This window comes from Pongo abelii, chromosome 11 (genome assembly GCF_028885655.2).
Source record: "Pongo abelii isolate AG06213 chromosome 11, NHGRI_mPonAbe1-v2.0_pri, whole genome shotgun sequence".
Taxonomy (NCBI): domain Eukaryota; kingdom Metazoa; phylum Chordata; class Mammalia; order Primates; family Hominidae; genus Pongo; species Pongo abelii.
This window is the reverse complement of record NC_071996.2, coordinates 84,893,398-84,906,188: the sequence shown is the minus strand read 5'-3', so window position 1 is coordinate 84,906,188 and position 12,791 is coordinate 84,893,398. Positions and strand designations below refer to the sequence as shown.

At 36.6% G+C, this 12,791-nt stretch overlaps 1 protein-coding gene across 15 annotated transcripts in view; it reads left to right on the top strand.

Annotated features, from left to right (window-relative positions):
• The window catches only part of PDE1A (phosphodiesterase 1A), a 390,387-nt gene that overhangs the window by 315,769 nt on the left and 61,827 nt on the right, over positions 1-12,791 (top strand). For all 15 annotated transcript variants that reach the window (NM_001135342.1, XM_024243036.3, XM_054548811.2 and 12 more), the window contains 1 exon segment: positions 9,165-9,290. In NM_001135342.1, the coding sequence (NP_001128814.1) occupies positions 9,165-9,290 (126 nt within the window).

Sequence of the window (12,791 nt, the reverse complement as noted above, 5' to 3'; positions counted from 1 at the left end):
GCCAGTTGCCCTTTCGACTTTGAAAAGTAAAGGCCAGTGGGCTGGCCTCTTCCAGCAGCAGTGTTAGATCATCACTCTAGCTTTCTCCTTTTACTGTTTATCTGCAACTGGATGAAGAGTCCTGATTTACTTATGCATTTGGCTGTGGAGAGGGAGGAGGAGGAGGTGGAGGAAAGAAGGGGGATGGCAAGGAAGAGGAGGACGAGAAAGGGTAGATGGAACCAGAGAAGGAGAAAGCAGAATCATATTTTTTACAATTTATATTTTAAAACTCTGTATAAAAATGGGAAAAAATTGTCTAACAGGATCAACCATTTAATGAATTAATTCTACATGAACCTGAAAATTCTATGAACCAAAATGTTGTAATGACCAAAATGCAACAATATAACATGATTTTTAACTCTCAATATTGCCTCCATCCAAGAAGAAATAAGGTCATATGTCATTTATATCAGTAATTCTATTTTATTTTATATTATTCATTGTTACTTGGATTGAGAGTGTTTTTTCCAATCTGGAAACTAATTTACTACATAATACAAAATGACTAAAATGCGATTTCGAACATAGGGCAAGGCTAGATTTGAGTTCAATGCAGATATTATAATGCATGAAATCCTTGAAAGTGTAAATAAATGGAAATAATTTCCTCTTTGTGAAAAGAAAATGCCAGGCTACATGTTACCATGGATACTGGATGTTGCTCAGAGTCTGTTCTTTTCTTAGCAGTCAAAGACCATCTCAAACATTAGACCATGCTGCATTCTCAGCATCCTTGTTAGCTTTATGAGACAAAATCATACACACTTTGCTACAATTAAATCTGGTTCAAAAACATATTTTAGCTTGTTTCTGAAAGAGTAGATGGTGATACTTGGAGTCATAACATGTAATAACCCTGACAAATCTTCTATGGCTAGATTTGGTGCCATATAGTGCAAATGTTACTGGAAAATCACAGCTTTCCCCATGATCTCAGCAAACTTCTAGAAATGCACACAGTGTTTTGCTTGGGAAATATCTCTTCAATTATCTCTTCAATGAGAATTATACATATGCTTTGCTAGTTCATATTTCTGTATATTGAGGTATAATTATTGATTAAATCCTTTTTAGTCCTTAACTAAGATTATTAAAAGGAAATCTATTTTAGAAATATGTGCTATTAAAGATATATGTTATTTCATCTTTATGATAGAGCTAGAAACCAAAAAGAAAGTAATAGTGCCTGGTAGGTCATTTATCATATGTTGGATGAATAATAAAGCTTGGTTTATCTGGCAGACTATCAGACACAGATCTTAAACAGGCTGCTTGTATAAAATGCCAGATTTCTTTAGTTTTTGTTTTCTCTGTTGTTATTAAATAGTTTTTATTGTGTACATTTATGGTATATAACATGATATTATAAGATACAGATAGATAGTAAAATGATTATTATACAGAAGCAAATTAATGTATCCATCATCTCACATAGCTATCCATGTGTGGTGGTGGTGGTGTTTTAGTGGGAACTTTCGTTTTTTATTTTGTCCTTGTCTACTCTATCATAAATATTCAGTGGCAGGACCAGTGCTAGGTTATAACTAGGACTTTACCCACTGAAAAGCCTGAAACAGTAAGTCTGGAGTGAGGCAGTTTTACACTTGACAGCGTTAAGTATCTACCAGGAGACAGGAGAGCGAGAGAAGCCTCGGTGTTGGGTAAGTGGTAGCAAACTTGCTACAAGTTTTAACTTGACTTTCTTTTTTGCTATATTTGTTGTCAGTATTCAACTTGCCAACTTATATGAATGAGTTCACCATTTTAAGAGATCGAAGATAGTGATTTTGCTTCCATTCCACACTTGCATAATGATCTGGCAGCCTAGGAGGATAGAGGAAGGAGAAGCCCAGGTTCCATTACACAGATCTGAGAATGCTTGAAATATTTCAAGCTTAAAGTTAGAATACCAAATTCATCAATGCAACTTGAAGTATACCAATTTATTTCATAATGAAATTATATTAAAATACAGACAGGTGAGAAATAAAAGCCTTCCCTTGATGTATTCATCATTTTAAAAATAAAATGTTCCTTTTAAATTGGTGATGAAGCATACATTTTAAGTTTTCATTAAAAATGGTTTTCCATCTTAATTTTAAAGCAAAAGGATCTATAACATTAAAATTTAATCACAACATTATAAGAGAGTAAAAAACTAGAATCATAAATAGATCAAATGATTTTCATCATCCCCTTCACCTGCTACCCAAAGTAATTTTAGTTTAAAGGAAAAGGGATGGTATCAACACTCTTGAATGGGTACAAAGGAGTTTGTTCATTCACTGACCGAATAAGACATTAGGTAATTTTATTCTCTTTGGTATATCTAGAGTATTTTGCAGGTGTCTGGATTATAAATCAGAAGGAAAAGGCATAAACACACTTAAACTATAATAATGATAATTAAAAGAAAGCTAAGCACCACAACTAAGTGGGGTTTATCCCAGGTATGCAAGTCTGGCTCAACATTCATAATTCAATTAATATAATCTACCACATCAACAGGGTACAGGAAAAAAAATCACGTGATCTTATCAATAAATGCAGAAAAAGCATTTTACAAAACATCCCAACCCACATTTATGATATAAACTCTAAGTAGGAATAGAGGACCTTCCTTAACTTGATAAAGAATATCTATACTAGAGTAGAATTGTGGTTATGAGGGACTGGGATGGAGGTAAAATTTAGGAAGATGTTGGTCAAAGGATACATAATTTCAGTTAGATGGGATAAATAAGTTCAAGAGATCTATTGTACAATGTGTCAACTAGAGTTAATAACAATGTGTTGTATTCTAAAAGATTGCCAAGAGTAGATTTTAAGTGTTCTCACCTCAAAAAATGGTAAATTGTGAAGTAATACATATGTTAATTAGCCTGAGTTAGCCATTCCACTATGTGTGTGTGTGTATATATATAAATGTATACATATAGAGAGAGAAATATATATGTTTCAAGACATCATCTTGTACATGATAAATATATATAATTTTAATTGTCAATTAAAAAGTAAATAATTCACAGAAAAGTATCTATTTATAAAAAACCTACAACTAACATCATACTTAATGGTGAAAAAGTTGAAGCTTTCCCACTAAGATTGTGAACAAGGGAAGATGTCCCCTCTCACAACTAATTTTTGTATCATACTGGAAGTCCTAGCTAATGCAATACAACTAGAAAAAGGAATTAAAAGGCATGCATCTTGGGAAGAGAGAAATAAAATTATCTTTGTTTGCATTGATATGATTGTCCATGTAGAAAATCTGAAAGAATTGACCAAAAAACTCCTGGAACTAATAAGTGATTATAGCAGGGTTGCAAAATACAAGGTTAATACACAAAACTCAATTGCTTTCCTATATGCCAGCAATAAACAAATGTAATTTGAAATTGAAAACACAAATGTCATTTGCATTAGCACCACTCAAAATTAAATATTTAGGTATAAATGGAACAAAACATATACAAGACCTTTATAAGAAAAACTGTAAAACTTTGATGAAATAAATAATACAGGGACAGATATTTCATGTTCATGGATAGACTCAAAATTGTCAGGATGTCAGTTCTTCGCAACTTCATCTATAGATTTAATCCAATCCCAATGAAAATACCAGCAAGTTATTTTATGATTCTGACAAAGTGATTCTAAAGTTTGTGTGGAGAGGCAAAAGACTCATAATAGCTAACACAGTTTTAAAGGAGAAGCACAAAGTTGGAGGACTGACACTACCTAACTTTAAGACTTGCTAAAAAAACCACAGTAATCAAGACAGTGTAGTATGGTAAAAGGACAGACAAATAGATCAATGAAAACAGAGTAGAGAGCCCAGTAATGAACCTACAAAAAATATAGTCAACTGATCTTTGACAAAGGAGTAAAAGCAATACAGTGAAGCAAAAATAATCTTTTCAATAAATGGTGCTAACACGACTGAACATCCACATGCAAAAGCAAAAAGAAAAGAAGAATCTAGACACAGACTGCTATGGTTTGAATGTGTTTCCCAGAATTCATATGTTGCAAACATAACCCCCAATGTGACAGGGTTGGAAGGTGGGGCCTAATGGAAGGTATTGAGGTCAGGAGTGTTCTCTTCTCATAAATAAATTAATGCCATTATAAAATGGGGCTTGCCAGAGAGGGTTTGCTCTCTTGCACTCTGCCTTTCTACTATGTGATGCTTTCCACCATTTGATGATACAGCAAGAAGGCCCTCCTGAGATGATAGCATGTTGATCTTTGACTTTCCAGTTAAGAACTGTGATAAATAAATTTCTTTTTTTTTTTTTTGATAAATTACCCAGCCTCAGGTATTCTGTCACATCAGCATAAAACACACGAAGACACAGGCCTTATACCCTTTACGAAATTAACTCAAAATGGATCACAGACCTAAATTTAAAAGAAAAATCTACAAAATTCCTAGAAGATTACATAGAAGAAAAATCTAGATGACCTTAGATTTGGTGATGACTTTTTAAATATAATATCAAAGGCACAATATGTGAAATAATAAATTGATAAGTTGGATTTCATTAAAATTAAAAATTTATGCTCTACAAAAGACTATCAAGAGACTAAAAAGACAAGCCACAGACTGGAAGAAAATATTTGCAAAGAACATCTGATAAAGCACTGTTATCCAAAATATACAAAGAATGCTTAAAACTCAACAATGAGAAAACTAATAACCTAATTTAAAAATGAGCCAAAAACTTTGCCAGACACTTCAGCTAGGAGATATACAAATGGCAAATAGGCATATGAAAAGATATTCTATATCATGTCATCAGAGAAATCCAAATTGAAACAATGAGATACCAAATAGATCAATAGGCAATACACATCTATTAAAATGGCCAAAATCCAGAACACTAACAACACCAAAAGCTGGTGAGAATGAGCAGCAGGAACTCTCATTCATTGCTGGTAGGCATGAAAACTGGTATAGCCATTTCGGAAGACAGTTTACCAATATATTACAAAATTGAAACTACTCTTATCATATGATCCACGAATTGCACTCCTTGGTATTTACTCAAAAAAAAATTACAAACACATTCACACAAAAACTTATAGCACAGATACTTATAGCAGCTTTATTCATAATTGCCAAAACTTGGAAGCAAGCAAGATGTCCTTCAGTAGGTGACTAAATAAATAAACTGTGGTATATGCAGACAAGAAAAGTTGAGTGCTGCAAGGAAATTAGCTATCAATCGGTGAAAAGACATGAAGGAAACATGAATGCATATTACCAAGTGAAAGGAACCAATCTGAGAACACAGTCGTATTATCTTCTCACACTGCTATAAAAAGCTGGCAGAGAATGGATAACTTAGAAAGAAAAGAGGTTCAATTGACTCATAGTTCCAGATGCCATACAGAAGTCATGGCTGGGGAGGCTGGGAGGCCTCAGGAAACGTACAGTCATGGCAGAAGGGTGAAGGGGAAGCAAGCATATTTTCACATGGTGGCAGGAGAGGGAGTAAAGGGGGAAGTGCTGCACACTTTTCAGCAACCAGATCTCATGAGAACTCACTCATTATCATGAGAACAGCAAGCGGGATACCCACCCCCATGATCCAGTCACCTCCTACCAGGTCCCTCTACCAATACTGGGGATTACAATTCAATATGAGATTTGGGTGGGGGACACAGATCCAAACCATATCAAATAATATGCTTGGCTCTGTGTCCCCCACCCAAATCTCATGTTGAATTGTAATCAGCCTTTGGCTCATAATATGGTTTGGCTCAGTGTCTCTCATCCAAATCTCATGTTGTATTGTAATCCCATAATTCCCATGTGTTGTGGGAGAGACCCAGTGGGAGATAATTGAATCATGGGGGCGGTTTCCCCTATATGGTTCTCGTGATAGTGAATAAGTCTCACAAGATCTGATGGTTTGATAAGGGGAAACCTGTTTCACTTGGTTCTTATTCTCTCTCTTGCTGCCACCATGTGAGACTTGCCTTTCACCTTCCACTGTGATTGTGAGGCCTCTCCCCAGCCATGTGGAACTGTAAGTCCAATAAACCTCTTTCTTTTGTAAATTGCCCAGTCCTGGGTATGTCTATCAGCAGCTTGAAAACGGACTAATACATTATTCCACTTCTGGCCCCTGCTGAATCACATGTCCTGCTCATATTTCAAAAAACCAATCATACCTTCCCAACAGTCCCCAAAGTCTTAACTCACTCCAGCATTAACTCAAAAGTCCAACTCCAAAGTCTCATGTGAGACAAGGCAAGTCCCTTCCGCCTATGAGCTTGTAAAATGAAAAACAAGTTAGTTACTTCCAAGATATAATGGGGTTACAGGCATTGGGTAAATGCTCCTATTCCAAAAGGGAGAAATTGGGCCAAACAAAGGGACAATAGGCCCCATGCAAGTCTGAACCCCAGCAGGGCAGTTACTTAATCTTAAAGCCCCCAAATAATCTTTTTGACTCCATGTCTCATATTCAGGGTATGCTGATGCAGGGGGTGTGCTCCTACGGCCTTGGGCACTCCACCTCTGTGGCTCTGCAGGGTACAGTCCCCATGGCTGCTTTCACTGGCTGGCGTCCAGTGCCTGTGGCTTTTCCAGGTGCACAGTGCAAGCTGTCGGTGGATTTACCATTCTGGAGTCTGAAAGACAGTGGCTGATATGGTTTGGCTCCGTGTCCCCACCAAATCTCATCTCAGATTGTAATCCCCATGTTTTGAGGGAGGGACCTGTTGGGAGGTAATTGGATCATAGGGACAGCTTCTCCCATGCTGTTCTCATAATAGTGAGGGAATTCTCATGAGATCTGATGGTTTAAAAGTGGCAGCTTCCCCCCTGCACTTTCTCCCTCCTGCTGCCATTTAAGATGTGCCTTGCTTCCCCTTTGCCTTCTGTCATGATTGTAAGTTTCCTGAGGCCCCCGCCCCCACCAGCCATGCAGAACTGTGAGTCAATTAAACCTCTTTCCTTTATAAATTACCCAGCCTCAGGTACTATCTTTATAGCATTGTGAAAATGGACTAATACAGTAGCCCTCTTCTCACAGCTCCACTAGGCAGTGCCCCAGTGAGGACTTTGGGGGCTCTAACCCCACATTTCCCCTCCACACTGCCCTACTAGAGGTTCTCCATGAGGCCTCTGCCCCTGCAGTAGACTTCTTCCTGGACATTCAAGCATTTCCATACATCCTCTGAAATCTAGGCAAAGGCTCCCAAGCTTCAATTACTACTGTCTGCACACCTACAGGCCCAATACCATGTAGAAGCCACCAAGGCTCGGGGCTTTCACCCTCTGAAGCAATGGCCCAAGCTGTACCTTGTCCTCTTTCAGCCACGACTGGTGCTGGAGCAGCTGGGATGCAGGGCGCATTGTCCAGGATGCACGCACAGAGCAGCGGGGGCCCTAGGCCTGGCCCACGAATCCATTTTTCCCTGCTAGGCTTTCAGGCTCGTGATGGGAGGGGCTGCCATGAAGGTCTCTGAAATGCCCTGGAGACATTTTCCCCATTGTCTGGGCTATTAACATTAGCTTTCTCTTTATGTATGCAAATTTTTGCAGCCTTGAATTCCTCCCTAGAAAATGGGTTTTTCTTTTCTACCTCATGGTCAGGCTGCAACTATTTTAAACTTTTATGCTCTGCTTCTCTTTTAAATATAAGTTCCAGTTTCAGGTCATTTCTTTCTTTATGCAAATAAGCATAGGCTTTTAGAAACAGCCAAACCACATCTTGAACACTTTGATGCTTAGACATTGCTTTCACCGGATACCCTAAATCATCTCTCTCAAGTTCAAAATTCCACAAATTTCTAGAGCAGGGGCACAATGCCATCAGTCTTTTTGCTAAAGCATAGCCAGAGTGACTTTTACTCTAGTCCCAAATAAGTTCCTCATCTCTACCTAAGACCTCCTTATCTCTACCTAAGACGTCCTCAACCTAGTCTTCACTGTCTATATCACTATGAGTATTTTGGTCACAACCGTTCAACAAGTCTCTATGAAGTTCCAAACTTTTCCATATCTTCCTCTTTTTCTGAGCCCTCCAAACTGTTCCAACTTCTGCCCATTACCCAGTTCCAAAGTTGCTTCCACATTTTTAGGTATCTTTATAGCAATACCCCATGCTCAGTACCAATTTTCTGTATTAGTCCATTCTCACACTGCTATAAAGAACTATCTGAGACTCAGTAACATATAAAGAAAAGAGGTTTGATTAACTCACAATTCCACAGGCCATCCAGGAGGCATGGCTGGGAGTCCTCAGGAAACTTACAATCATGATGGTAGGATGAAGAGGAAGTAAGCACATCTTCACATGGTAGCAAGAGAGAGTGCGAAGAAGAAAGTGCTACACACTTTTAAACCACCAGATCTCATGAGAACTCACTCACTATCACAAGAAGAGCATGGGGGATGTCTGCCCCCAAGATCCAATCACCTCCCACCAGGTCCCTCCCCTAACACTGGAGATTACAATTGAACATAAGATTTGGGTAGGGACACAGAGCCAAACCATATCAGCAATGTACTGTATGATTCCATCTACATAACATTTTGAAGAAGGCAAAAATATGGAGACAGTGAAAAAAATCAGTGGTTGCCAGGGTTAGGGGAGAGAAAGGGATGAAGTGGAGCACAGAGGGATTTGGGGGCAGAGAAACTACTCTGTATGGTACTATAATAGTAGATACATGTCATTTTTCACTTGTCTAAATGCATAGAATGTACAACAGCAAGAGTGAACCCTAATGTAAACTGCGGACATTGGATGATAATGATGTGTCTATGTAGGTTCATCAATTGTAACAAAAATACCACTCTTGTTGGGGATGTTGACAATGGGGGAGGTTACGCATGTGTGGAAGAAGAAAGTACATGGGAAATTTTGTACCAACTTCAATTTTGCTGTGAGCCTAAAACTTCTCTAATAAATAAAGTTTATGTAAAATTTTAAAATATCATACAGTAAAAAATAAAAGAAACTAAGTACTTCCATAATTCTCACTGTTCAATTATAGGATGTTTACCAGTCAGATGACTTGATACTTGAGTAAGTCTTATTAGATATTCATGATGTCTAAAGAAATCCTCTGTTGGGCATTTTATTTTTAATTCTTAGGTCAGATGTTGCCATTTTGTATAATGATCGCTCTGTCCTTGAGAATCACCATGTGAGTGCAGCTTATCGACTTATGCAAGAAGAAGAAATGAATATCTTGATAAATTTATCCAAAGATGACTGGAGGTGAGTTTCAGAGAAAACCTAGAGGAAATTTAATTTCAGGAAAGGAATAAATTATGTGATTTAAAGTCAAGAAAAAAGATGAAAGTCAATGCATTCCCCATATTACAAACTTAATTACTGTCGACTGGATGACTCTGAGAAGGATTAGTACTTAGGGACTTTGTTCAGAGCCAGACTGTGTTAAAGGGACCTGAAGTATTTCCAGGTCAGCTCAACATCCATATGTCTGAATAAGACCACAACAACACAACAAATACTTTTATATACATAATTACACACTCTCTGGAATGGAGCTCTGCTCAATTTTTATCAATATGGGGCGTTACATAAATTCAGAATTTTGGCATTATATTCATTCTTTCATATATTGTTTTTTTAAAAGATGTGGAGTTAAGGTTTTTTTAAAAGCAAAAAGCTAAACATGTGGGAAAAAAATTCCACTATACTAAAATGACCCAAGTGCAGAGGAAATCTTACATGTTTGTCCAAAGCATCTGTTTGCTTGAAAAAAATTACATGGTATATTGATACTTGTTGCTATGTAGGGAAAAATAACAAGATGTACCCCCATCCCTCTGTATACCCTTTCTTCTCTTTTTCTTGATCCTTTGGTCATTATCATCTCCTTCAATTGACAATAGGGTTGCTGGACTTCACAAATAAAACTAAAGGACAATCAATTCAATATATGAACTTCATTAATCATAGAATCTTCTTAGTATATGTCCCTAATATTCTATGGAACTCACTTATAATAAGAACAGAAAAAGGCCTATATTTATCTTTAACAACAATCTTATTAAAAGTCATTTAATTGACTAGAAAAGGTTTCCAATTGAATGTAAATATCAAAGGTTTTTGCTTTCATTTTTGTTTTTTAAATCAAGGTAAAAAGAAATATCCAAAAGGAAAGTGACAATAAAAACATTAAAAAACGTAAAAGATAAAAATCAGAGTTTAAAATAAGCCTAAATCTCCTGTGAGCACTTTTTCAAATTTTCAAGAAATATGGGCTCATTTTTGCAACTCTAGAAAATGCTGTCAGGTAGAGGGAAGGTGAAACTTTCTTTTGGAGACACAGTTCAGGCCTTTCATTTTACAGTTGACCCTTGAACAATACAGGGGTTAGGGGCACCCCCATTCAACTGAAAACCCATGTATACCTTTTGACACTTCAAAAACTTAACTATTAATAGCCCACTCTGGATAGGAAGCCTTACCAATAATATAAAAGTTGATAAACACATAATTTGTATGTTATGTGTATTACATACAATATTATTACAATAAAGTAACTAGAGAGAAGAAAATGTTATTAAGAAAATCATAAAGAATAGAAAATATATTTACTATTTATTAAGTGGAAGTGGGTCATCAAAAAGGCCTTCATCGTCTGTCTTTATGTTGAGTGGGCTGAGGAGGAGAATGGAAGAGGAGGGATTGGTTTTGCTTCTCAGGTGTGACAGAGGGGAAAAAATATGTGTACAAGTGGTCCCACACAGTTCAAACTTACGTTGTTCAAGGGTTAACTGTATTCTGCAGGAAATAGTAGTCCAAGAGGATTTACAGTCTAGAAATGCCAGGATCTAACTGTGAAAGAATTTTAAAGAGACCACTGTTGGGCTATGTAGCGATTGAATGGGCAAAGGTAGGAACAAGCAGACAAGTTCTGAGATATTTCCTAAAGCCTAAGAGAGATTATTTACATCTAGGGTATTAGTTTATTTTCTTAAACAGTGATTACCATTCCCATAGATAATTTTTATAATATTAATTTTTGTTGTTATTCAAAGAAATAAACCTTTTTTCCTCAAAGTTCACTTTGTTGCTATTTCAGTATGATTTTATTTCCTATTATATTTTGTTATTTACCATTTTAAATATTTTATTCTAATAGTTTATTGCTGTAATTGTCTAAGTTTCTGTTTGGTAACTTCAGAGTCATTTTAATTGAATGTTTTTATAGAATTGTTTTAACAAATAGTGTACATATTATATACATTTTAGAATTTAGTAGATTCAACACTTTCCAAAAATCTATAAAATACCTATTTGATACTATACCTTTAATAACATTTTACTAAGAATTAAAATATGGATATCTTCTTAAAGACTGATGTTTTCTGTTTACATATCTGTTTATTTCTTAAAGCACTTTTAGTAAAAATAAATGCATTAATTTAAAAGTTTTCACAAGAAAATTTTATAAATTAAGTAATGTTTTCTTATTTTGCCTAATTATTGACATATTATTAGTTGGTTATTGATAACCTCTAGCATTTACTGATCATTTATATGCAAAGCACAATACACTATTAGATTCTATTGATTTCCTTAAACTCTAATCTCATTTTCCTTAGCTAACATAAATGTTCTTATTCAGTTGCTTTTCAAATATGGGTCTTGTCATATTTTCAGCGAAAAAAATGTAATTGAGAATAATTTTATTAATAGTTTCCTTTCCCTTACTACTTGAATAAAAGTAAGTAAGCAAAGTATTGATTCTCATGGCTTCCATCTAAAAATTCAATAGAAATGTTGAGTGCTCATGATTTTCAGCAAGAACCATCAATATGTAGTTTTTGTTTTTTTTTTCAGACAGAATCTTGCTCTGTCGCCCAGGCTGGAGTGCAGTGGCACAATCTCGGCTCACTGCAAACTCTGCCTCCTGGGTTCACACCATTCTCCTGCCTCAGCCTCCCGAGTAGCTGGCACTACAGGCACCCGCCACCAGGCCTGGCTAATTTTTTTTTTGTATTTTTAGTAGGGATGGGATTTCACTGTGTTAGCCAGGATGGTCTCGATCTCCTGACCTCGTGATCCACCCGCCTCAGCCTCCCAAAGTGCTGGGATTACAGGCGTGAGCCACCATGCCCGGCCAATATGTAGTTTTTTAAAAAGAACAATCGAATAGATTATATCATCTTTAAGTAAAATATCTGTGTGCAAGATCATAATTCAAGTTTCCTTCACACTTTTGGTTCGTCTTATCCTACTGGCCACACCACACAATGAAAATGAAATATGTTTTCCAGTACAAGTGACTTTTTTAACTTATCTGTATAGAGCAAACAAGGAATTGTGGAACATGCAAGGCTTTGCTGGGGTGCCTTATTTTCTACTAAGTGTGAGGCTTTGTGACATGGTTATTGTATTTACAGTGCCTTGGTTAAAATAGTCAGTAATACCAATGGCTCTATCTATGTTAGGTGGGGTCAGATCCCAAAAGCTTAAACAGACAATCACTACTCACTTTAGCTTCTTGGTTTCTCTGGGGTTCTTATGATGGAAGCTTGGCACAGAGGAGTGGTCCACATGTCTGCTTTGGAAGTGGGAACTCTTGGGTTGAATCTTATCTGAGCCATGTACCAGCTGTGTGACTGGGTGACTCAGTCTCCTTTGGGGGGAGATATTAATGCTCCCTCAGGGATTGTTAGGAGGATTAAATGTCTTTGTATACATACAAAGCAACTAGTTGCTAAAGTATTCTAATATCGGTAT